Below are 24,457 nucleotides of genomic sequence, written 5' to 3'. Positions count from 1 at the left end.
ACTATGAAAGCTAGCATGACACATAACACACCAAGAGGCAACGAAATGGAGCAAGCGTGTCAGGGATGGAGAAGGAAGGTTTATCAATGCCCATTTTAGGGTTTTGACTTGTGACACTGATACTAAAGCCAAAAATACGAAGTTCATGCGTCACAATGTTGATGTTCTCGTGTAATAAAATAAATATGTTTCAAACTCGGTTTCTGCGCACAAATTCATTAAGTGTTCTAGATGATGCAAGGAATTTAGCAATCCACCCCTAGTCTCTCAAAAGAAAAGCAAATCCATCACCATCGTAAGAATAGTTAACGTTCAAACATATTCATTTTATGCCTAAACTTGCCAACCCAAATCTTTATTCGCGCCATAATTTCGCGCCACGAATACAACCCTGTTTTTATACTACACTGGTATTTTTAGAAAGATGCAAAGTGCAATGTGCTATCTTTGTTAGGATCAGTTTACTATGTTTCAAATTCGTGTTTGGTTCCATGGTTCCAAATTCTGTCAGAATTCCAGCGCCCAATCCGATTATATTTCTGTACTCGTTCACACTTTTCTTGTATATTGCAACCGGTGAATACATTTCAAATTCTATTCTCGCGCACAAGTTTCTTAAAACCCCTAGATGATGCAAGGAATTTAGCAATCCACCCTAGTCTCTCAAAAGAAAAGCAAATCCACAAATAGTTAACGTTCAAACATATTCATTTTATGCTTAAACTTGCCAACCCAAAGCTTTATTCGCGCCATAATTTCGCGCCATGAATAGAGCCATGTTTTTATACTACATTGGTATTTTTAGAAAGATGCAAAATGCAATGTGCTATCTTTGTCAGGATCAGTTTACTACGTTTCAAATTCGTGTTTGGTTCCATGGTTCCAAATTATGTCGGAATTCCAGTGCCCTGACTATGTTTTCGTACTCGTTCACACTTCTCTTGTATATTGCAACCGGTGAATACATTTCAAATTCTATTCTCATGCACAAGTTTCTTAAAACCCTTAGATGATGCAAGGAATCAACAAATCTGCCTTTAAACTGTTGGAAGAAAAGCAAATCCACTACATAATTCTTCTACAAATGATTAGCGTCGAGACATTTTCATTTTATGACTAAACTTGCTAAGCCAAAGCCTTTGTTCGTTCCATATTCTATAAAAACTATGAAAGCTAGCATGACACATAACACACCAAGAGACAACAAAATGGAGCAAACCTATCGGGGATGAAGAAGGAAGGTTCATCAATGCCCATTTTAGGGTTTTGACTTGCGACACTGATGCTAAAGCCAAAAATACGGAGTTCAAGCGTCACAATGTTGATGCTCTCTTGTAATAAAATAAATACTTATCAAACTTGGTTTCCCGTGCACAAATTCATTAAGTATTCTATAGATGATGCAAGGAATTTAGCAATCCACCCTTTATAGTCTCTCAAAAGAAAAGCAAATCCACCACCATTATAAACGTTCAAACCTATTTGTTTTACGCCTAAACTTGCCAACCCAAAGCTTTATTCGCGCCACGAATGTAGCCATGTTTTTATACTACACTGGTATTTTCAGAAAAATGCAAAGTGCAATGTGCTATACAATTTGTCAGAATCAGTTCACTACGTTTTTCAAAAAAAAATTACTACGGGTTGTAGTATAATATAAGGTGGTGTTTATTTTATTTATTTATCAAATTCCACTAGTTTTATAAAAGCTTTATGGCGGCTGATAAATGTTTCCCTTAAAAAGGGCCGCTACAAGAGTATATAATACACACACCCCTGGACCCTGGTCCAATTCATCAAATCCAAATCTCAGAAAAGAAAAAGCGAGACAGAGTAGTACTCTGCCCCTCGGCCAGCACGAGGCCAGGCCGTGCGCCTCCTCTCCCAGACTCCCTCGCTCGAACGAGCCCGCGCGGGCGCCCGCCGCCGCCTCTCCCGTCGGCGACCGCGGTCAGCCGGCCGGAGCCGGACGGACGCCGCCGCCCCTCCCGTCGGCCGCCGCCGCGTGCAGCGCTCCGCTCCAGGTTCGTGTTCGGGTAATATCCTCCTGACTGACCTCTGCAGCGCCCGCTGTCCGACTCCTCTCTCTCTCTCTCTCAGTCTTCTTTGATCCCCCGTCTGCCATTTGGACCGAGGAAGAAGGCGCAGTGACGTCAGGGAATCAGGCCGCTTCTCCCGGTGGACTGCCCAGAAAACCCCGGCTCTGGTGGCCCGCCCGCCCGCAAATGCCCAAACCCCCAGGTAGGTGGAGCGCGGCGCCCGAACCCCGAGACGGCTAGAAATATTCTTCCTTACCTTTCCGCAGGTGTTCGTCCGACTCTGAACCGGTTAGGATTCAGAGAGAGATTCTCTTTAGTTTACCGTTCTCCGTGCCGCCCTCCTCCTCTTCGTCTCCGTGCCGCCCTCCTCCTCTTCGTCTCCGTGCCGCCCTCCACCTTCGCTCTCCCTCGCACGCAGATTGCTGCGCCGGCGGCGTCGGCACCCTCTGCCGCTCCTGGGATTCGACTAGGGGCGGGTTGGTTCCGTCCTTCGCAGGTGAGGCGCCCCGGCTCTGCCTCTCCGTGGAGGGTTTTTCGTAGGCTATTTTGTTTTCTGGCTTGGACTTCGATCCTGTATTTATTTTCCTATAAACCCTCTTCGGATCAACCGAACCGTGCTGTCAAATTCCTGTTAATTCGTTTCCTGTGTCCAAATTCCGTAGGAATTCCAGTGTCCAATCTGACCACATTCTCGTACTCATTCACGTTTCTCCTGTAAATTGGTACTGGTTGTCAGTTCGTGCCGATGGCCCGTTTGCTCCGGTTTTGCTATCAACTGTCCGATTTGATACGAGTGCCTGGGATTGAGATGCGATTCCTGTTTCCGTAGCAATGCCTGTAGCAGTTTGCTGTTCCATCAAACTATTTCTTCCTGTATCAATGATTTAGATTAGATTCTGTTCCTTTTCGTGTGTCATCATCTACTTCTGTCAGTACATGACATTTTCTATGTGTTCGTTCTGCAGGATGGAGGAGCCAAATGCTGAAATGGGAATGCCAACCGGGGAGCTGAAAGGCATCACATTCTATCTCATGACCAATACAGAGATGGTAAGCTTTTGCTTTTTGCCCCCGAAAAGAGGAATATACTTAAAGCTGATGTGCATTTCCAGGAAAAGTCAAGCAGCGTGAGCATTGTAGAACCATCTGATGTCAGTAGTGCCAAGTTGGGACTACCAAATGGGGCACCACAGTGTGAGACTTGCGGAGCGCAGAGTGTGCGTGAATGTGATGGTGAGTAATATTAAGCATTCAGCATCAAATTTATGTGGTTGTTCCTAATCCAAAATAAATTGATGTGTCCAAATTTTAGGTCATTCTGGCGTGATTAAGCTGCCAGCAACTGTGTTCAACCCGCATCTATTCGAGGAAGTTGTTCAGTTACTGAATCAGATATGTCCTGGCTGCCACACTCCAAAGCAGAACAGAGATTCAAAGGTTTGTAATAGCCAGATTAACCTACTTCATCCTGATTTACCAATTTATTCTCTTTAATATTTTAAGGGTGTCATACCTTATGGGTCATAGCGCCTCTGGACAATAAGGTCCTTGTTAAAAAACTCTCATTGTTGATCTGCTGAACTAATGTCATGGTGCTAAGTCCTGCATACAAAATAAAAGTCCATAAAACAAATATTGGTACTGCTGTCATAGCTAGTGCATCTTTTCCCATGCCTAACGTATCTTTAAACAAACTTCTGCAATGTGGAAACTAAGCTTTATACTGATTACTAACATTTTATTTGTTTGAACATTTGGAATTTGTGAGACAAGATATTTACATTTCAAAAGCACATCAGAAGATATGTAGGCATTGCAATACATAATATAGAAACTATGCATGCAGAAGCATATCTCGTTTTTGGTATACCGGGTTGGTTCATATTTATTCCTCTAACATGTTGATTTTTGTTGTCGAAGAGGTCGGATGGGGCAACAAGTCAAGCAACTTGCAAGTATTGCTCAGTAAGTGCATGTTCAACGTTTGGGCCTGTAATTCTGCCCTATCATATTAAACCTTGACCCTTTTTTGCTGAACAGAAGGATGGCACTAAACAATACCCCGATGTAATCTTTAAGACACTGACAAGCCCAAGAATGACACTGTCCAAGGCTAAACTTCAACGGGATCCTAGCGTTATGGACAAAATTTCGCTTACTGCAGAAGTTGCTGACAGAGTGACTGATTCAGCTGAAGTTCTTCCCCTGGACTATTGGGATTTCGTACCTCATCACCACCCCCCTCAATCAAATATGACCAAGATATTACTGTCTCCATACCAAGTAAGTACTCCCTCCGATCCATATTAATTGTCACAGCTTTAGTACTCCCTCCGATCCATATTAATTGTCACAGCTTTAGTACTCCCTCCGATCCATATTAATTGTCGCAGAGTATTTGCTATTCAGTAACATTAGTCTGTTCTGTGTTGGCTTGCAGAGCAGATTTGGTTTTGCTGCAGCATCGTTTCCTGTTTCTTCTTTTGAGAAAAATGTTCTATATTATTGGCTGACAATTCATCAACTTTGTCCCTGCCATATTTTTCTCAAAGCGTCAAGTGTATGGAATTATAAGACAATTTAAAGGGGATTTTGGGTTGCTTGTGTTGTTTTGAATATTTTATAACATGCAGAAAACAAAACACAACAAACACTATGTGATCCAGAAATATGATATATCATTATTATTATCTGGCAAAATAGTTTTGCATGAACATTAAGGCAATACACTTGGTCCACGATGATGCGTTACGAACTCTCTGCATAAAAGTGGATGCAGAATGTCCTCATAGGGTGTAAATTGACTCATCCACTTTTCAGTGAAATTATAATGCACCTCTAGTTTTGTTCAGTGGACGATGTGTGGATGAAAAATATAATTAAGTGATAAGGGAAACTGGGCCAATGCTATTTTCTCAAAGCTTCTTTTGAAAGGTGGTATGCATATTCTTGTAGGCCACTGCACTGGTATTGCTATGCTACAGCGCATTTCTTTCAAAAGTAAATGGCAAGCAACCGACCATATAATTTTAAAATATTTCTTATGGTTACAACCTTATTTCCTTTATCGTATTTGCAGGCCTCTCACATATTGAAACAACTTGATCCTGAGCTATTTAGCCGGTTTGCTTCAAGGCCGGAGCTAATTTTCCTGTCGTGTTTGCCGGTCACTCCTAACTTCCATCGCGTGGCGGAGTTGCCCTATGGGTTTTCAGATGGCCCTCGCCTAGCTTATGTAAGTGCTAGACCTCTCTGGTGAACTTCATACCAAAGATTATTTTCTGTATCATCCCTTCAACGTTTTCTAACAATTTTCCCCTTAAATGCTTTTGTTAAATGCAACCAAATCCTCTGTATGGTGTAAGGACTTACATCTGATAGTGAGTCAACAATAAATCATGTAATCAACGAGAGAACCTAGGCTAGTCTTCCTACATCTAATTAAATGATTCATCATTACTCTGTCTAATATACTCTTACACAATTCTGTTGCCAAAGCAAGGCAGTATTCTCTCTGGTTTCCTTATAGGTTTGTTGAGCATGCTTGTTTTATTGTGGTCTGATGCACATACTTGGTGCATTTTCTGGGCTGTGTTGGTGTCGTAATTATGGACTTATATGTTTTTTCATTCCATGTTTGGACTTAGGATGACCTGACAAAAGCTTACAAGAGGACGGTTGATGTCGGTAGGAAACTTGATGACTTGCGTCAGCATCCACAGTTCAGTGTTCTTGCAAGTTCACTTGTCACAAGCCGAGTTGTGGAGTGCCTCAAATTGTCAAAGGCAAGGGAGCTGATATCTTGTTTTATTGCAGTATCGATGTTGCATGATTATATGTCTTTCTATTGCAATATCCGCATAGCATGATCCACATTATCCAGATTTGAATTTCCCTATTTTTGTCAGTTTTACTAAAATTATACACTGTCAGAGCCTCCCTTGCAGTTTTCCGGTCAAGTTCTCCTGTTGTATTGTCAGATCTGTAGATACTCAACAAAAAAAAATTAAACCAAAGTCTGTACTTCATAACCTCAACCCCACACACACTTGTGCGCGCAACACTTCTCTGTCGTAATCCAGTAAAAAGACATGTTAGCTTATTTTGATGCGGCTCTTAAAAAGCATCATAACAGTCCTTTTAATATGGTTAGATTAGGTGTATTTTATTTGAAGCAGCTCTTGTTTATTTTGTTCCCACTCACACATATGGAGTTATGCATTTGACAGTATTATATCTGGTTCCCATTTTTGTCCATCCCTTTTCCATTAATTGCTTTCCATCTCCAAACATGCACTCAGTAGTTGACTTGCACCATATGATATTCAAATTGTTCTGGCACTTTACCTGATTGTAGTGGAGAATAGCGCATACACCAATCTTCCACCTTGATATGTTGCCCTCTGTAAACAGATTAAACACAACCCACAAAACATAGCTGTTTCATCTAGTCCCCTCCAAGTTTAATTCGGTTAATTTCAAAGGATGAGTATCGGGTTCAGTGAAAGAAAAGCTGTTTGTTTTTGTTATTTATTCAAAACAAAGAATTACCAATATGTAGTTTGAGGTGGCATTGTGATTACTGCTTATGTCATATGCTTTCACTTGCTTGATAACATTTTTATTTATTTGCAGTTACACTCTAAAAAGACAGATAAGGAGTCATCAACAGACACACATGGAATGAAATGGTTGAAGGATGCCATTCTCAGCAAACGGTCCGATAATGCTTTTCGGGGTACTATGGTCGGTGATCCGAAGATTAGATTGCATGAAATTGGCATCCCTGTGGATTTAGCTTCGAACTTGTTAGTTTCTGAGCATGTGAACTCCTACAACTTTGACAGCATAAATTCGAAGTGCAACTGTTACCTTCTTGCCAATGAAAAACTAGTCATTAAGCGCAGTGGAAAGACAATTATTGTTCGGAAGCCAAATCAGCTGGTAATTGGTGACACTGTGCACAGGCTGTTGCAGGATGGTGATCTTATTCTTATCAATAGGCCACCGTCAATACATCAACACTCCGTTATTGGACTCTCTGCAAAATTACTCCCAGTTCAGTCGGTACTTTCAATCAACCCACTCTGTTGTGCACCACTCGCGGGAGATTTTGATGGGGACTGTTTGCATGGATATGTCCCACAGTCCATACAGTCAAGAGTTGAGCTTGAGGAGCTAGTTAGTTTGAGCCACCAACTATTGAACGCGCAAGATGGGCGAAGTTTGGTGTCATTAACACATGACTCTCTAGCTGCAGCATATCTGTTAACAAGCTCAGAGGTTTTACTAAAGAAAACTGAAGTTCAGCAATTTCAAATGTTATTATGCCATCCACTCTCGCCGACACCAGGGCCAGCAATAATGAAATCTATACACTCTCATGGTCCACTGTGGACCGGTAAGCAGTTGTTCAGCATGCTGCTTCCGTCTGATATGAGTTTCAGCATTGAGCCTAAGGTACACATCATAGACGGTGAAGTTCTTGCCTGCCCATCTGAATCTTTTTGGCTGCAGAATAGCATATCTGGCCTTTTTTCCGTCATGTTCAAACAATATGGCGACAAGGCTCTTGAGTTACTCTCTTCTGCTCAGGATGTACTATGTGAGTTTTTAACCATGAGAGGTTTAAGTGTCAGTCTTTCGGATATCTATCTGTTCCCAGACCATGACTCGAGGAGAAAACTAGCTGATGGAGTTAATCTGGCATTGGATGATGCTGAAGAGGCTTTTCGTATTAAACAGATATTGCTAAGTCCAGATTCCATATCGATTCTGAAATGTTATGACGACTGTGCTGATTTATCACAATCTTATGAACAGTCCAATTTCATTCAGAGCAATCTGCCAATTATAAAATCTTCAATCATGGCGTTTAAGAGTGTATTCAGTGATCTTCAGAAGATGGTTCAACAGCACACAGCCAAAAATAATTCAATGATGATGATGACTAATGCAGGAAGTAAGGGTAGCATGTTGAAGTTTGTGCAACAAACTGCATGCGTCGGTCTTCAACTTCCAGCAAGCAGATTCCCCTTTAGAATTCCATCGGAACTCTCATGTGCCAGCTGGAATAGGCATAAATCTGAGGGCACGGGTGAATGCTTGGGAGGCCAAAACTTGTATGCTGTGATCAGGAATTCCTTTGCTGGTGGTTTAAATCCATTGGAGTGTCTTCTTCATTCGATATCTGGCAGGGCAAACTTCTTCAGTGAGAATGCAGATGTTCCCGGGACTTTAACAAGAAAACTAATGTATCACCTGAGGGATTTATATGTTGCTTATGATGGGACTGTTAGAAGTTCTTACGGGCAGCAGATAATGCAGTTCACTTATGATACTGCTGAAGACATGTGCAGTGATCGCAATGTGGAAGGTGAACTTGGTGCCCCTGTTGGTTCATGGGCTGCTTGTTCCATTTCAGAAGCTGCATATGGAGCTTTGGATCACCCAGTGAACAGCTTGGAGGAATCTCCTCTCATGAATTTGCAGGTTATGCTCTTTTACTATATTGTTTCACGGCCAATGATTATTGTGATGTCTCTTTTCTTTCTTCTGATACTACTTTAACATTAATTTCAGGATGTATTGAAGTGCCAGAAGGGTGGTACTTCTATGGATCATGTTGGTTTGCTTTTCCTGTCAAAGAATCTAAAAAAATATAGATATGGTTTGGAGTATGCATCGCTAGAAGTTAAGGATCATCTCGAGCCAGTGAACTTCTCTGATTTGGTTGACACCGTCATGATCCTGTCAGTACATTTGAATCATCTTTTTCCTATCACTTCATGTTGAAGTACTTTTTAATTAATTAATATTTTTTGCATTTTGTTTTGCAGATATGGGGGATGTGGTATAGAGTCAACAAAAGGAAGCCCATGGATTACTCATTTTCATCTAAGCCAGGTCTTATTCTTTCGAAGTAACCACACTTCCTATTTTATAAGGGTCATTAAGCTGATGTCTTAAATAAATATTTAAACCTGTACGTACATGCAGGAAATGATGACGAAAAAAAGATTGGGACTAACACTTGTTGTGGAAGAGCTTACAGAACAATACAATGCCAAAAGAGACAAGTTAAACTTCCCTAAAGTTTATATTTCAAAGGGGTAAGTTCAGAAACTATTTGGTTCCCATGAAAAAAATGTTCGAGTTAAAATTAGTATTTATATGTCTCTCTGTTTCTTTTTGTCTAACCACTAATTTGGTGTGCCAACTGCTTCCATGTTCTCGCTAGCGTGAAAATGAAGATACAGTATATGCCCTGTTAATATACTCAACTCTCCTTTCTGCCCTCGCTCTCAGCGTGGTAATTTTTCGAGAAAACGCAAAGGAATCTTTGCGTTTCATTTCATTGAAAAGATGGGGGAGAGTACATGCCTCCTAGGAGGTGATAATTACAGGATCTTAGCGCCCAATCAGTGGACGTCCCAGGAGGCGTGGTAATTATCACTAACATTCATGGCAACATATAAGTTAGATTCTGCTGATGTTTACCAATCAGGGGATAAACATTTTGGTGTGTATGCTACAAAGTAATTGTATTTCAGAAGCATCAGTTTATAGTGTGTGCTTCATTTCTTTGTCGAAATGATGTCATGAAGGGTAAATACCGCTGGGAAGATGGTCAGGCGGCTGTTTGGGAGAGGGATTAGATTAGGGATTGCGAGGATGAAGTAGCGACAGATAGGTCGTAATTCTTCTTGCTTGATCATTCATCTCAAGGTCTCAAGGGGTCAAGTAACAACCCAAGCTAGGCAACAAACTGAACATCTTTTCCCTAGTTGGTGTAAGGCTTGACTTAAGGGATATCTTCTCCTTAGTTGATTACTAATTCCTAGTTAATAATACTATTCCCAAACTTAAAGATAACACAATTATATCCCTTAGTTGGAGCCAGCTAGGGCCGTCCGTACCTAGCATTTGGGTGACCAACCCACACGGCAGTGTCAACCTAGCAACCTTTTTTCTCTCCAAATACTAGATTTTAATCTATTCATCATATAGTATTGGTCTTTTCTGGAACACCTAGTTTGCGTCATTTCGTTAAGGAAAACAATAGCTGTTCATGGTAGCAATTGAACTATTCAAGATACAATGCTGTTATCCATTGATGGATTACCTCACATCAATGTTAGACCAAACCAGCAACAATAAATGAGTTATCATTCTTATTTTGGAGAATTTGACATCTTGATATAGTTAAAATTACCACAACAAAATACTACCTCTGTACCAAAATATAAGACTTTTTTGTAGACTAAACTAGCCTACAAAAACGTCTTATATTTTGATACGGAAGGAGTAGATATTTTGTATTAGAGGAGCAACTATATAGTACAAGAGACTTGAAATACAAGGAAGGAAATCTAGACTAATACAGACACATAGACCAATACTAATACTACTAAACAGTTTTTATCTAAAAATTTACATTGTAGTTAAATCCAACTATTGCATTGCCTGCCTAAGTGATATATACACATCAATATTTCAACAAACATGTCAGGCATTAGATGTGAGGTGAATTGTAGGCTATGAAGTGCTTATGCATGTTATGCATTATGCGAATGCCTACTTTACTTTTTCTCTTTGAGCTTCTGCAATATATATTTTGACATGTAATACTTCTACCCTGCAGCAAATGTTCTGCTGACAATGAGTGCGGTAACAGGCAGACTTGTTGCATCACTGTGGTAACACAGGATGATTCAAACTCTATGTCTCAATTGGACACTATCAAGAAAAGGGTGATTCCAAACCTCCTGGCCTTACTAGTGAAAGGTAATTATGGTTCGATAGATTTTCCGAAACATGTTTTCTATATTTGTGCTAAGGAACTCCTTACTTTACTAGATCGAGTTGTAGAACATATAATTTTATTTTTCTAAGTTTCATGGTACAAAGGTAAAGTTGTTTTCGCTGCAACTTGTATGATTCAGTCTTCTGATGTTCTCATAAATTTGAGGACCCGTTATGTGACTTCTATGTTTCAAATACCACATGCTAACTTGATTCCTTCAGTACAGAACATGCGGATTATATTTGATGCACAATACTTGTTTTCCTTTGCAGGATTTTTGGAATTTAAGAAAGTTGAGATCCAGTGTCAAGAGGACAGTGAACTTGTTGTGAAAGTTGTTATGTCTGAGGAGCATTGCAAGAGTGTTAAGTTTTGGGCTACTCTACAAAAGTCTTGCATAGCAATTATGGAGTTGATTGACTGGGAGCGGAGCCGGCCAGGGAGCGTATATGATATTTTCTGCTCATATGGCATAGACTCAGCGTGGAAATACTTTGTTGAAGTATATATTTTCTTCTCTTTGTTTTGATTTTCACTTCTCTAAATATTTGGGTCAAATTGTTTTGAAGCCTGATTGCCAATGATAATTTCTTCTATAGCATTTGATGTTTCCTCATTCCTTGTGCAGTCTTTAAGATCAAAAACTGATGATATTGGAAGGAATATTCGCCGCGAACACTTGCTGGTCGTGGCAAATTGCCTGTCTGTAAGTGGGCAGTTCCATGGACTAAGCAGTCAAGGTTTGAAGCAACAACGGACTCGATTATCAATCTCATCTCCATTTTCTGAAGCTTGTTTTTCTGTGAGTGATTTAGGCTTCTTCTTTACTACAAGATTTTCCTTTTTAAAGTTCGGTGAACAAATTCTTATTTGATGTCATGTTCTGCAGAGGCCTGCACATACTTTTATAAATGCTGCAAAGCAGTCTTCAGTGGACAATCTCTGTGGTACTGTAGATGCAATGACCTGGGGCAAGGAGCCTTCTACTGGGACATCGGGTCCTTTCAAGATTATTTATTCTGGGAAGGTGAGTATTGTAACTACTGTCAAATTTAGGCGCATGCTTTTTTAGGGGCATTTCATTGTACTCCCAAAAATGAAAAAAGTAAAAGCAAATTGAGGCCTTCATATACAACTGCCCTCTACTCCACTGCTATAGATTCATGCATTTAGTTTTTGAGAGCATAGTGCCAGATATATTTTCCCAGATACCTGTCTGTGATCAGGCTGTGGGATGCTTGAACTGCCTGTCTCGTGATGTTGGGATTATTTTGTAACCAGTGATTTAATCTTGGCCAAGTGATAAATGGATAAAAATACGCTTTCTCCTTACTGTACTCGATGCATATACATATGTTTAATTCGATGCTAACATTTAACTTTTTCTGCAGGCGCATGCACCCATACCAAATGAGAACATCTATGACTTCCTAAATAGCCCTGAAGTTCGGCAAGCGCCGGGCGAAGCTTTCTTGAATGGTAGCACCATATCTGTGGAGCAAGATTTTCTTGTTGCTGCAGTTGGTATATGGGACAACATTATTGATATGCGCACTTGCTTGCAGAACATGCTACGAGAGTAATGCCCCCATCACTATCCATGGAATTGTATTGTGCATAGTAGTTTTATCCCATTTGAAGTTTTATCTTGATTACCTTCCTATATGATACCATGTTTTACTTGCATGAAGGTACCAATTAAATGAATGTGTTGGGGAGCTAGATAAATCACGTGTAATCGAGGCCCTGAGATTTCATCCCAGAGGGCGTGAAAAGATTGGTGCTGGAATAGAAGATATAAAGGTAATATAAATGTGTTTCTGTTTTCCTCATAGCTTCGTCATTCTACAATTCTACTGTTATGAATGTAGCTAACTATAGATGAATGTATTAATAGGAATTCTATTGTTTCCCAAAATAATAGGATTGATTTTCTTACATCTTTGTCTGCATCTGTTTTTCATTTGGTATATGTGCTAATATTCTCGGTGCTAACATGCGAATGCGCTAATGAGCTGTCCACTTAATGTGAAAAAGGATTGTGTTCATTTAATTCCATCTCAAGGTTGCTACCCTTACCAGCTTTCGTAGCATTGTTGTGTTCCCAAGGTTGCATGAACAACAATCTTTTCCCTCTGTTCATATTGTTCAATCTGACGGTATCTATTGTGTTACATCCCTGTTTTGGTACCTATGCTTGTTGTAAATATCGTAGCCAACTATTTTGCAGTGCATTATGGTTACTCTTGAATTCTAGCATATTGTTACCCTGAGATGATGTGGTGTGTGCTCCTCGCAGATTGGACATCATCCTAGTCACCCAGGAACAAGGTGCTTCATTATGGTACGGGATGACGGCACAACTGAAGACTTTTCTTACAAGAAATGTGTCCAGGGTGCCGCGGATTCTATCTCGCCTGAGCTCGGACGTTATGTAGAGAGGATACTACGGAACAGAGCAGTTTCGTCATAATGTTAGCACTGTTGCCATTTCATCTAGTTCAGTTCAGACCATAGGTAGAGAGCATCTGATGTTTTGTCGACAAGGAGCTGTTGAACAGTAGGTAGAGAGCATCTGATGTTTTGTCGACAAGGAGCTGTCGAACAGAAGAAGTGGACGATGGTCAGTTATCCTAGAGAAGAGTGAACTGCTGATTGGCGAAGATGCCGTGCTTCTTCGCCACCCTTCTGGTAGGAAATGAACATGTTGTCTTGTAGGGCGATGCCATTCTTTTGTTGTACAACCCTTCTTCTCCTTGGCATTAGCATCTGGATATGTTGGAAGGAAACTCCGTCGTGAACCCTGTTTGTATGTAGAAATTTTGGCCCAAATTTCTGGGTGCTCATTTTATCCACCTTTCAGAAATTTTGCTGCCATGGTTCCGGCACTTGTTAAGAGGTTACGGTGAGGTTTCTTGGTGCAGCTAAATCTTGGCTCCCATGGTTTTTACGGTGAGGTTTTTCTCCATGACGTTTGTTACAAGGAGAGATGAGTGATGATTAATGCTGGGCAAAGGGGAGAAGGCCAGCGCGGCGCAAGGGCAAGGACAACTTCTAGGGAGGCGACGAGAATGAGCTAGTACGATTGGCAATGCTGCCTGCCCTTGGGAGCAAAGGGGGAGGCGGGGTTCCATGAGGAGCGCGCAAGAGGAGCCACTTGTGAAGGCCACAGCAGGGGAAGGAGGAATGAAGGGCAGCTAACTAATTAGAGATGCAAAACTCGTTTTCCGGAACACAATTAAAATGCTAAAATAATAAAGGCCATTCGTCGAGAAGTTCTCAAGTTGAACTTCCTGTCCCTCTCTGAGGTGACACGGGGGACCCTAGCTTCCCTCCCTCCGCCCCCTTCTTCCTTGTTGCCGTGGAGGAACATTGTCAGGAGAGGCCCGAGCAATGCCGATGGCAACGGGCCATCTCCTGGATGCGGCTCTCCCCCGGCGGCGGCGGATTTCTTGGCGGCGAAGCACGATGAAGCCGATGGCGGCCCTGCTCGGTGGCGGTGGGGCAGGCTCCATCCAGTGGTGCTGCCGCGGCCGCCAGGGGCTCTAGGTCACACGTTCTAGATCTAGGTGGGCTTGTGGGGTTGGTCTGTGGTTACCGGTAGGCATGATGATGCCGAGTCGCAGTGGCTACTGGGCACCGCGGTGGTGCTAGCAGCAACAATGTTAGCCCGGCGTGGTGGTGCCAGCCGTTCTGGCGGTGGTGTTGGTCGAGTGTGACGACACGGCTTCAAGGACGAGGTGATGTACTGGCAACGGAGTGAACCAACATGGGCAGGGATGCAAGGGCGGGTCCATGCGGATGAAAGTCTTGCCCATCTACGTTGGTGCCAACGGCGATGACACCCGTGGGTGTCGTTCCCCCTTCTTGGAGGCTTCATTGTGGTGTGTCGGCATCTCGCTCTCTCTCACTTGGTTTGTTTTCTCCAGGTGAAAGCTTATGTTCGGATCCAGAATGACGATGGCGGCATCCTCGACGCCATCCCTCTGTTTGGAGCATCGTATTTGGAGACATGGCTTGGAGGTTCTAAGTTGCGTTCCTATGGTGCGCGCTGCTGTTATGGACCGTTCTCAAGGGTCTAGGGGCGCTAGCTATGTACGGGGTGAGTCCAAGATGATGACTTTCTCGTAGTTGTCTGAGTCCCACCACACACTACCGACTCTTTTAGGCCATTCAAGGGGTGGCTGGTGCGTCGGCAAGGATAGTTCTTTGAAGTTGTTGCTCTTTGGAGATGGCCGGTGTTGGTTGAGATGCGGCTTTAATGGCCAGTTTAGGATATGATCTTGTGTGTTGTGGTTGTAATGTGCGCGTTCAAGCTGGAGGGGAGTTTACTTCTCATCGAGGTGTGATGGGAGTTTGTCTATAATTCTTGTATTTTACATCTATCCTCTCTAAAGCTAAGGCACACAGTTTGCATGCTCCTGAAAAATAAATTCTAAAATAATGAAGCACCTAAGGAACAACTGCCTTGGGAAAAAGTTTTTTCTAATATTGGATTGAAATCTAGCAGCCATCACCATATCTTCCTCCTCCAATCTACCCTCTTCCTCCGGCGGCGATCCACGTTGTCCCCGTCTTCGGCGAGGTCTCGATAAGCCCTTGATGGCATCCTCGTGTCGAGCTTTGTTGTTGTTCAATCCGAGAGTCGGACAAAACGAAAAGCACATCCACCCCCTCGTGTGCGTGAGTGGCTAGCCACGTCGCATTGGTATCACCATTGATAGAAAGTCACCTCCTATTGAAAGAATAAATGAGACACCAAAACCTCAACCATGGGGTTCGAACCATGGGAGGTTAGGGGTACCACCGCCCTCTTAACCATCAAACCACTAGTTGGTTCTCTGACTAACCCGATTTCTATTCTCAGGTAATTGAGAAATAGCAAACCCGCCAAAATAAACATTTATTTCGAAACAAACATCACATAAGAGTGAATAATTGTCCTGTCATAGTGATTCGTAAACAAATACTAGCAACCAAAATTTCCATTGTAGCATCATATACCGGATGTATATATGTATGTATACATATATCAAAGTCATGCATACATATTTACATCATCACGTAAGTAGTACGCACTCACGCAAGTTCACAGCAATTAACGAATAAACCAATAACCATTCCCACCCGTATAATTAACCCCTACGTATTTCATACTTCTCCAAAACGCCGAAAGAGAAAGAAAGAAAGAAATGACCCCCAAAATCGAAAAAAATACACAATTTGTATACGTACGCGGGTACCTATACTGGTATGCGTGTACATGTATCTGTTCTGCTCGACACGACCTATATAGTAGAAATGGATAAATAATCAAGAGTCTTTGGTGTGCTCCAGCACGTCGACCATGAGCTGCATCGCCTTCACCTGCACCTGCAGCCGCACGATGTAGTCGGCGGCGCGGAACAGGAGCTCGTCCACGCCGTCGTCCTCCGCCATCTCGTCGCTGCGGTGATCGCCGCCGCTAGGGACGAGCCGCCTCAGCGCTTCCATCTTCCTCCTGATGGCCTCCACGCAGCGCCGCCGCCCGGCCGTTGTCCTCGTCGCCTTCCTGCCGCTCCTTCTCTTGGTATTCCTCGGCGACGACTTAGGAGCCACGGCGGAGTATGCCGGCCCGCTCCTCGCCGTCGTCGCCATGGCGGTGGCGGCGCTGCAGTAGATGCTGGCGTGTGCAACCATGGCGGATCTCGATCGCTCGCGACGGCTACTGCTTGGGATGTGAGAGGGAGGGAGACAGAGAGGCAAGTGCGCTGCGTACGTAGAGTGGCTAGAGGAGATGGGTCGATGAGGGAGATAATGCAGCTGGTGGCTGAGTATGCATGTGTTGGAACATGGCGAAAGGGGTGCCATATATATAGGAGAGGAGAGGCCGCGTTGGAGCTGCTAGGTTGGAAGGGGTGAGCTATTGGGGGAATTAGGTGTCAGAGCATAAAGAACCCATGTTGTGTCCTGTGATTAAGCATGCACATGCATCAAGCATAGCTAGATCATATACGTATATTTATGTGGATCATATATTCATATACTATTTTATTTCTGTGATGCTAGTGAGAGAGTAGGGGTGGCAGCATGTTGGCATGCATGGGAGGTATTGCTTGAGGGAGAGGGCATGCATGCATGTTCCTCCTAACTCAAGGCCACATGCCACCACATGATATATCTTAAACAACAAACATTTCTGATCTTCTCGTCCATCCAAACACAGGCAGACACCTCTCATGCATACACCACCAACCAACCATGCATGCACTCCTTTTATGATCTCCTCATCAGAACACCCTGTATCCCTCCCTCCACTGCATGATCCTCCTCAAGGCGCCACTACCATGCATATGCATGCATGCATGTGTGATGTGTCAAGGGCCCACATGCACCACACCACTCTACCTCCCTGCCACCTCAGCAGAAGTGCATGCAGCACAGGAAAAGGTCTCCTGCGTCATGTGCACACATACATAGTTTGCTAAGCACGATATATACTACTACATGCAATACATCTCCCTCCTCCCTATGTTAACTATAGTTAAGTACTGGTTGAGATAATGTGCCACCATGTTCCCCTCCGGGGAGCTGATCATGGTATGCACCATAGTGCCGATTTAACTAATTGGACTAATCAAATTCGTTGCACATGCATGCCATCTCCATGATTTGGGGGCCTGATTTCCTGACATGTTCTCCTCTTTTGACATATATTCTTGGGTACGGTAACGTGCACGACACCCTTGATCTTGATCTGCGCGACGATTAGAATGTTCCGCTAACACGTGTCGATATCGACAACTGTCATCCGCTGGCAACATGGAGCTTCTTGTGCCACTGCCGGCACATGTATCGGTAGGCCATGACGTGGATCAACACCTTATATGTTTATTACAAATGTGCCACTGACAAGTGTTGATCGTGCCAGCTGTGGATACATCGACCGACGATCAATTGACGGGTTAGCGCAATTTGCGGGATAAGAATTAGTGCTTAATTGCCATGATCAGTACGTTGTGCACTTTCTAGGAAGATTCCTAGAGAGATCATGGAGCAGTATAGTCTACTAGTTAATTGTGTTGATGCATTCAAGTATGGCGGCAGCTGAGCATCGATGACTAGGTTCGGTCGGTTGATAGTTAATGTTAGGCATCTGATTAAGGTTAAGCGGACTGCACATGGATAAGTCAAACATACAACATAACCAAGGTCAATTATCTATGTATAAACAATATCTTATGTTGTGATGTGAAAAAATGGAGTTCGGTGTGTGCTGGTACGATGGTACTTGGTAATAATAACAGTTATATGAGCAATAGTTATATTAGGGGGTGTTTGGATCAGAAGTCCTATGACTTTTTCTAATCCCAGAGACTAATCAAAAAAGACTCTCCAGTAGAGTTTTTTTCTAGTCCCTGTAAAAAAAATCCTTCCTGTTTGGTTCCTAGGGACTTTTTAGGGACTTTTTCTAGTCTCTGGGACTAAAAAGTCCCTGAACCAAACACCCCCTTAATTGGATTAACTACTAATCCTGGAAAGCCAACTGTAGCTCTCCGTAAACCCTTTTCACCAAAAAAAGAACTCTCTATAAACCCACAACCTTGAGAATTCTGCCGCTGTCCAAAAAGAAGAAAAAAAAACTTGAAAACTCATTGTTCCATTACCTTGATTCAATGAGTTCATAAAGTTTTTTTTTATTATGGTGGTGTGTGTGATTAGTTATATTATAATATTTCTTGAGTAATATTTAAAAGATCATCTACTAGAAAATAAACTAAATCATGGCCACTAACTCACCACTTTGTGGTAGGCAACCAAGCAATGCAATGTTGTTAGACGTGTCGCTCGCCATTGGCCGTGAGTAGTGTAAAGAGAAGGGACGGAAGGCAATCGATAGGTTAGAGGTAGAGGAGAAGATGAAAAGAAAAGAAAAACATGGATTCCAATATTGATGAGACACAGTCAAACGAGAAAGGAACACAAGTACATAACACAAAATATCTTCTATGGGACATGATCTTTTTTTTTTTTTGCGGGAACTGATCCTAATTACTGTCTATGAGGAGGGATCGATGTAATAACTCCATCTTATAGCCAGCGATAAGCTCTTTCTTTTAGTTCACACCAGAAGAATGAAATAACCGTTTATTAGATGTAGGCATTGGTGGTGGTGAAGTCATTTAATCACTTATATCCACAGAGGAGAAGTCGATGAAACTAAGTATATGAATTGTTCCTTTAATTTACTACAGGTTCGTGCCATATTCTGAGAGATGGAGACTCGATGTGCTTTTAAAATCTGTTTGATGTTGGCTTGACCATGAGATTAATCAATAATACTCCATCCGTCTGAAAAAACTTGTCCCTCAAATAAATGTATCTAACACAAATTGTTTTTTTCGTTGATAATCCAATAGCTTTGTATTCGACTCAAAAATTCAAGTTTGTAATCAACGAAAGAAACAAAGAGCATTTTCCCCCCAAGGGAAGAGCAGTAAGAGAGCCAAGAGAAAAACAGACAGTATCTTGCAGTACTCTTGCCAGGTTTCTCGGCATCTAGAACAGATCGTGGCCGTTGATCTCATGATGAACGGGTCCAGGTAATCCAGTCGTTCGCTCAAGGCCCAATGGCGAAGCAGAGGAAGCAGATATCATTCCGCCACCGCGCCTGAAGCTATGGCCGTGGCGCCGTTTCCGCCGCCGCCTCTCCTCGCCTCGCACGCCGCCGTCCGAGCCGCAGCCTCACGCGTCGTCGCATCCCGGCCTATCCGCGTCGCCGGCGAAGACTGCCACCACCACCCGCCGCAGGTCGCGGCCCTCCGGCGCGGCGACTGGGTGAAGCTCATCTGCGGCGCCAGCTTCGAGGTACGGCATACTGGAACCCCGTCGCAAAATGCCTCCTGGTTCCTTCACTGCACTCTCCCGCCGGAGCTGCGACGTTGTGTTATTGCTTATTTAGTCCCCGTTGGCTGAGGGTTGCCTCGTAATTAAGTGAGCTCATTATACTTTAGAGGAAGGGGCTGCCCATGATGATAGATTGATGGTTTTGGTTACAGGGAGGAGAAGTGTTTTTCTATTAGCAGTATTACATAGAAATCCTAGTTTTAACCTGTGCAGTTCAGCTCGTGGATGTTGTTCATGTCTTCCTGTGGCTCTGGGACACTAATCTTTTAGTCCGAAGTACAGTGGAACTAGTGGTGGCGACTGGCGACGATGTAATTGATATGTTAATTACCAAACCTTTGGGGCCGGGAGTAGTTCACAAACATTATCTGTGCCTTGTAGGATGCTGCCGATGTCCGGAATCTCTCCCTTGTCTACACGCTGGCTGGAGGTATACATATTTAATTGAAAAATAATAATTCCGGGTGCAAGTTTACCATTTCGTACCAACAGCGGAATAATACTTTTAGCAACTGATGAAATATTTACATAGTGAATAAAGAACTGTTAACTGAATTACCTGGAATTCGACATTTTCTGATCAGACGTTAACGTAAATCAAATCATTAGTGAACCCAGAGACAAGCTAGTATTTCTTATAAACAATAATGCGCGTGACCGAGATAACAGAGTCATGCAATTCCATGAAGGTTCTATACATTCTTGCATTCAGCCACACATTAACTCATTTTAATTTTCCTCTTATTTGAAATGATGGGTACTTACAGTCTGTTGATTACTAAGTGAAATGTATAGGGCTTAGAACTTTGTGTTACTACAGCGATAATCTGTACATATGCATATTGCAAAGTTCATATTCATGGAGGGACTTCTGTAAGTGTGAGGGTTTTAATAGGCTTGGAAGTTATCTAATGGATAGTTCAGCCAAGTAGTTCACATCTCGATTAGAGAGTTCGACCCCGCAGGGGGACAAATTCAGGTATTTCTCACGTTTCAAAAAAAAAAGGTTCACATCTCGATTAAATGGAATGTGCCACAGAAAGCATTTTACAGAATACCTTAAAGTTCTTCTTGGAAAATTGTTATATTACCGAAAAATTGTTATATTTGCTTATTTGGCATGATTACATCAATGTACGAGGGTTTATACTAGAAGTCATGGCTCAGTTTTGTGCATGCAGTGGATTGCATTGATTGTGCAGCAGATGCATCTGTAGTCAGTGCGGTGAATGAAGGTATTGATGTAGCAGCCTCAATTGTACCAGAAGTTCAAAGGCCTTGGGTGATGGTTAGCGTTAATGATGATTGCAGAGATATTCATTTCCGCAAAGCTGGTAAACAAAATAACGTAATCTTTATTATAATTTAATTTGCAAATGTGCTACTTCAAAATGATTGTCTTCTTTGACATTTATATTTAACTATGGTTATTTGAATTTGTAAATTACTTTACCACTGTACCTCTAATATATGTACCCAGTTTCCTGCTTTCACTAGCAGGACTGGCGCATGTCTGTTTAACTGAAGGATTTTGTAACTGCTGAAAAAAATGTCTGAAGCCATGAACTCCTCTCTGTCCATAGGATTTGATCCTGAAGATTGCCCACCGAATTGCTCAAAGCCATGTGAGAAAGTTTGTCCTGCTGATGCAATATCACTAAAGAGGGTCATGGTTGGAGAACATGCTCAGTCCGATCCAATATGTGATAAACTTGAGGTATCCATTGGTTTGGTTACTTTTTATGCTTTTGTTTTATCTCTCCATGATCTCATGTCTCGTGCAGGGTGGTGTCATTATGGAACGATGCTATGGCTGCGGTAGATGCTTATCAGTTTGCCCTTATGACAGAATAAGTGAGCACTGTGTTTTGGGTTCTTTCATTTGTTTTTATTTCAGCCATCAGGATGGTTTACATGATCTATTAAATTGAGCTGTATCTTTTTTTCCAGATAACCTTCTTTACATTCATATGTAATCTCAGCATGTATTTATGGTAACCTTATCATTCCTGTACCTTTGTCTTTGTGTATCTTATTAAAGCTACCAACTTTGGTTTAAATCATTTCAGGTGCTATGTCCTATGTACGAGATCCTGCCACGACAGCTGAACTGTTGAAAAGGAGTGATGTTGATGCAATAGAAATACATACCACTGGAAAGTGGGTTTCCTGTTCCTTGGTGTATCTTTCGTTGCTTTTTCTCTGTCATGTAGCACAGTTGTTACAATACTTTTCCTTTATTGTAGGGGAATTGGTATGTTTAGTACGCTCTGGAACAGCTTGGGTGAGTCAATCAATAATGTGAAGTTGGTCGCAGTAAGCCTCACACTCTATCTGCATGTGTGCTAGTTCTGATGCTAAGAAGTGCCACCATGTTCCTTTTTTTCATATTAAAAATCCCCCCCTGTTACTCGTATAACAAATAAGGAAGTTCATACATTTCAGGTAAGCCTGCCTAATGCTGGTGCATCAACAATTGATTTCATGAATGCAACATATACGATAATGCAGTCTAATCTGGAAGGGTATAATCTTTGGCAGGTTGTTCTCAAGAGAAAAAATTCCTAATTGCATCTTTCACATTGCTCGTATTTTTTTCAGATTGCTTTGTTCATGAACTTAATTAATAATTTTGGTATTTTCTAGGTTATGTTTTTATTTAAACTGGTAAACTGTGATAGCCATAAATATGTACTCCCTTTGTACTAAATCAGCGACAACTAATATGGAACGGAGTAGTTCTTTTATCTTAATTTATATATATGTAGCCATATTTTCTGTAAATTCTGTCCAATTCTCTTAATGTGATAGGAACTCCGCCGTGCATATGGTATACGCTACTGCTGATCCTCTAAGCATATCCATGCTTTTACTTTGGGCTTATTTCAGTTACTTTGATTTATGTGAGTAGTTAGATGGTCGTCCTATGAGTGGTGACATCGGTCGAGGTGCAACAAGGGAAACTGTTTCTTTTGCTGTTGATCTGACTTCAGTACAAGATAGGCCTCTTGGTAAACACATTCATTCTTAGTAATAATATTGAGTAATATCTGTGGGAATATTATTGTTCAAATTTTCTAAGTCTTTGCTGTTACTATGGTCTGGAAGGCTTTTATCAGCTGGCTGGTGGCACCAACTTATACACTGTAGATTGCTTAAAGAAAGCTGGCCTTTTCATGGCTAGGACTTTACCTGGTATTTTTTCCCCTTATGTTCAATTCTTATCTCACAGAATACTTATGAAATTTGTGCTCACTTGGTATATGACAGTGTTCAGTAGCTGAATTATATAAAGCAACGTAAACATAGAATTTACTTTGATTCACAAATGTTTTGCTGTCCTGGGAAAACGTTCCTTCTGAAAAAACTACTTCATTTTGTAAATTCAGGGACAAGAACTACTGAAAAGGTTGGTTCCCAGGAAGCTCTAATAGGAGGAATAGCTTATGGTGGCTATGCTCGCAAGGTTCGAGCTTGAACTCATCATTCCGCATCAACTCCTTTTTACATGGAAGAATTATAATGAAATCTTCAGAAATACCTTGTCATCGTGATTTTCAAGTGATGCTTTCTTCTATAATCTGATTATTCTGTTCCTATTTACTGTGCTTTGCGATCAATAGGGTAGTAAACTAAACCCAATTCCCGAAAAAAGAATGACAAAGAAGAAGAAAAGCATGGCAAGCATCGTGTTGTGTGCATGTATTTTTTTTCCTGCTTCATCATCTTCTCAGTCACTCACATTTCTTTCTGCTAATTGCAGATTGTTGGAAGAGTTCTGCGCAAAATACCATCAGAACTTGGGCGCGTACGCATCGAGGATCATCCAGGATATCTCCTAGAGGCATTGCAGGAAGCCTTGTCCTTAGTAGGCCCTGTGAAGGGTTATTCAGCTCTGGAAACATGAGTAAAAATGTCATCGCTGTGCTCTTTCCCGATCAACAGGGGTGCTGCTGCGTGGTTCGAATAGATCTTTCATAGCTGCATCCTGTTCTTTCAAGGAGTATGCCACCGATGTAGCGTCTATGGAAGCAGCCGCGGTTCTCGAGGGGCTGTGTCTTGGGGAAGAGCTAGGTATCTCAACCCTGTCTGTAGAATATGATTCACAAGAAATTGTCCAAGCTATTCTGGATCCATCAAATTACGGTGCTTCGGGGGCTGTAGTGACAGATGGCTGCCGGCAGATTATGACTCTTCGAGCATTGTGACCGGGAAAGCAATGGCGCAAGTGCACGCGCTAGCTTGAGCAAATTACACAAGGAAATCCTCGGATTTGTGGCGAGAGAAACCTCCTGATTCTTATTCCTTAACTTGTAGATATGATCATCGTTTAGTAAAGGTTGCCAAAGTTCAAAAAAAAAAAACATCGGTCATTCTATACCTGGTCATCAACGCCCTGTGTAGGATTATATACTACGCTGCCATGCAGCTTGGTCATCAACACCAGACCCCAGCCACTTCCGGCACATTCGTGCCATGGACCGTCAATTGAACGCGCCCTCCACTTTGCTGCGTCGCCATCGCCACAGCTTGTCCGGTCGCGGATGTCGGCTCCGGTCATGTGCATCAGACGCGGATCAACTGGAGCCCACTCTCTGTTCGCCGGTATGCCTTGACCGGAGGCGACGCTGACAGATGATGGAAAGATGTTGGACATCATCCACGCCGGAGATGGCGTCGAGGACAAACAAGTGAATGATTCTCATACAGAGCTATATACCGAGCA

General features: G+C 42.3%; 2 protein-coding genes across 6 annotated transcripts; both read left to right on the top strand.

Annotated features, from left to right (window-relative positions):
- Nucleotides 1-1,932: 1,932 nt before the first annotated feature.
- LOC119366548 (DNA-directed RNA polymerase IV subunit 1-like) lies at nt 1,933-13,711 on the top strand. Of its 3 annotated transcripts, none has more exons than XM_037632306.1 (19): nt 1,933-2,024; nt 3,005-3,089; nt 3,152-3,272; nt 3,352-3,476; nt 3,960-4,004; nt 4,080-4,322; nt 5,119-5,274; nt 5,687-5,824; nt 6,675-8,531; nt 8,622-8,791; nt 8,879-8,945; nt 9,039-9,151; nt 10,684-10,826; nt 11,118-11,347; nt 11,474-11,647; nt 11,735-11,872; nt 12,237-12,424; nt 12,537-12,648; nt 13,145-13,711. In XM_037632306.1, exons 2-19 carry the CDS (start codon nt 3,006-3,008, stop codon nt 13,316-13,318), a joined length of 4,278 nt encoding a protein of 1,425 aa, XP_037488203.1. In that variant the 5' UTR covers nt 1,933-2,024; nt 3,005; the 3' UTR covers nt 13,319-13,711. The 3 variants fall into 3 exon arrangements, with proteins under 3 accessions (XP_037488203.1, XP_037488219.1, XP_037488211.1); XM_037632322.1 differs by lacking the exon at nt 1,933-2,024 and adding an exon at nt 2,111-2,241; XM_037632314.1 differs by lacking the exon at nt 1,933-2,024 and adding an exon at nt 2,515-2,535.
- A 5,730-nt stretch (nt 13,712-19,441) lies between these two features.
- LOC119366526 lies at nt 19,442-24,019 on the top strand. Of its 3 annotated transcripts, none has more exons than XM_037632287.1 (12): nt 19,443-19,692; nt 20,113-20,161; nt 20,997-21,065; nt 21,315-21,448; nt 21,516-21,585; nt 21,801-21,891; nt 21,978-22,047; nt 22,177-22,272; nt 22,643-22,742; nt 22,840-22,926; nt 23,121-23,197; nt 23,495-24,019. In XM_037632287.1, exons 1-12 carry the CDS (start codon nt 19,504-19,506, stop codon nt 23,636-23,638), a joined length of 1,176 nt encoding a protein of 391 aa, XP_037488184.1. In that variant the 5' UTR covers nt 19,443-19,503; the 3' UTR covers nt 23,639-24,019. The 3 variants fall into 3 exon arrangements, with proteins under 3 accessions (XP_037488192.1, XP_037488184.1, XP_037488175.1); XM_037632278.1 differs by having other exon boundaries at nt 19,444-19,692; nt 20,913-21,065; XM_037632295.1 differs by lacking the exon at nt 22,177-22,272 and having other exon boundaries at nt 19,442-19,692; nt 20,913-21,065.
- The last annotated feature ends 438 nt before the right edge of the window (nt 24,020-24,457 follow it).

The sequence above is a fragment of the Triticum dicoccoides genome, chromosome 1A, assembly GCF_002162155.2.
Source record: "Triticum dicoccoides isolate Atlit2015 ecotype Zavitan chromosome 1A, WEW_v2.0, whole genome shotgun sequence".
NCBI lineage: Eukaryota > Viridiplantae > Streptophyta > Magnoliopsida > Poales > Poaceae > Triticum > Triticum dicoccoides.
Note: the sequence above shows the minus strand (reverse complement) of the source record. Positions and strands in the feature narration are given on the sequence as shown.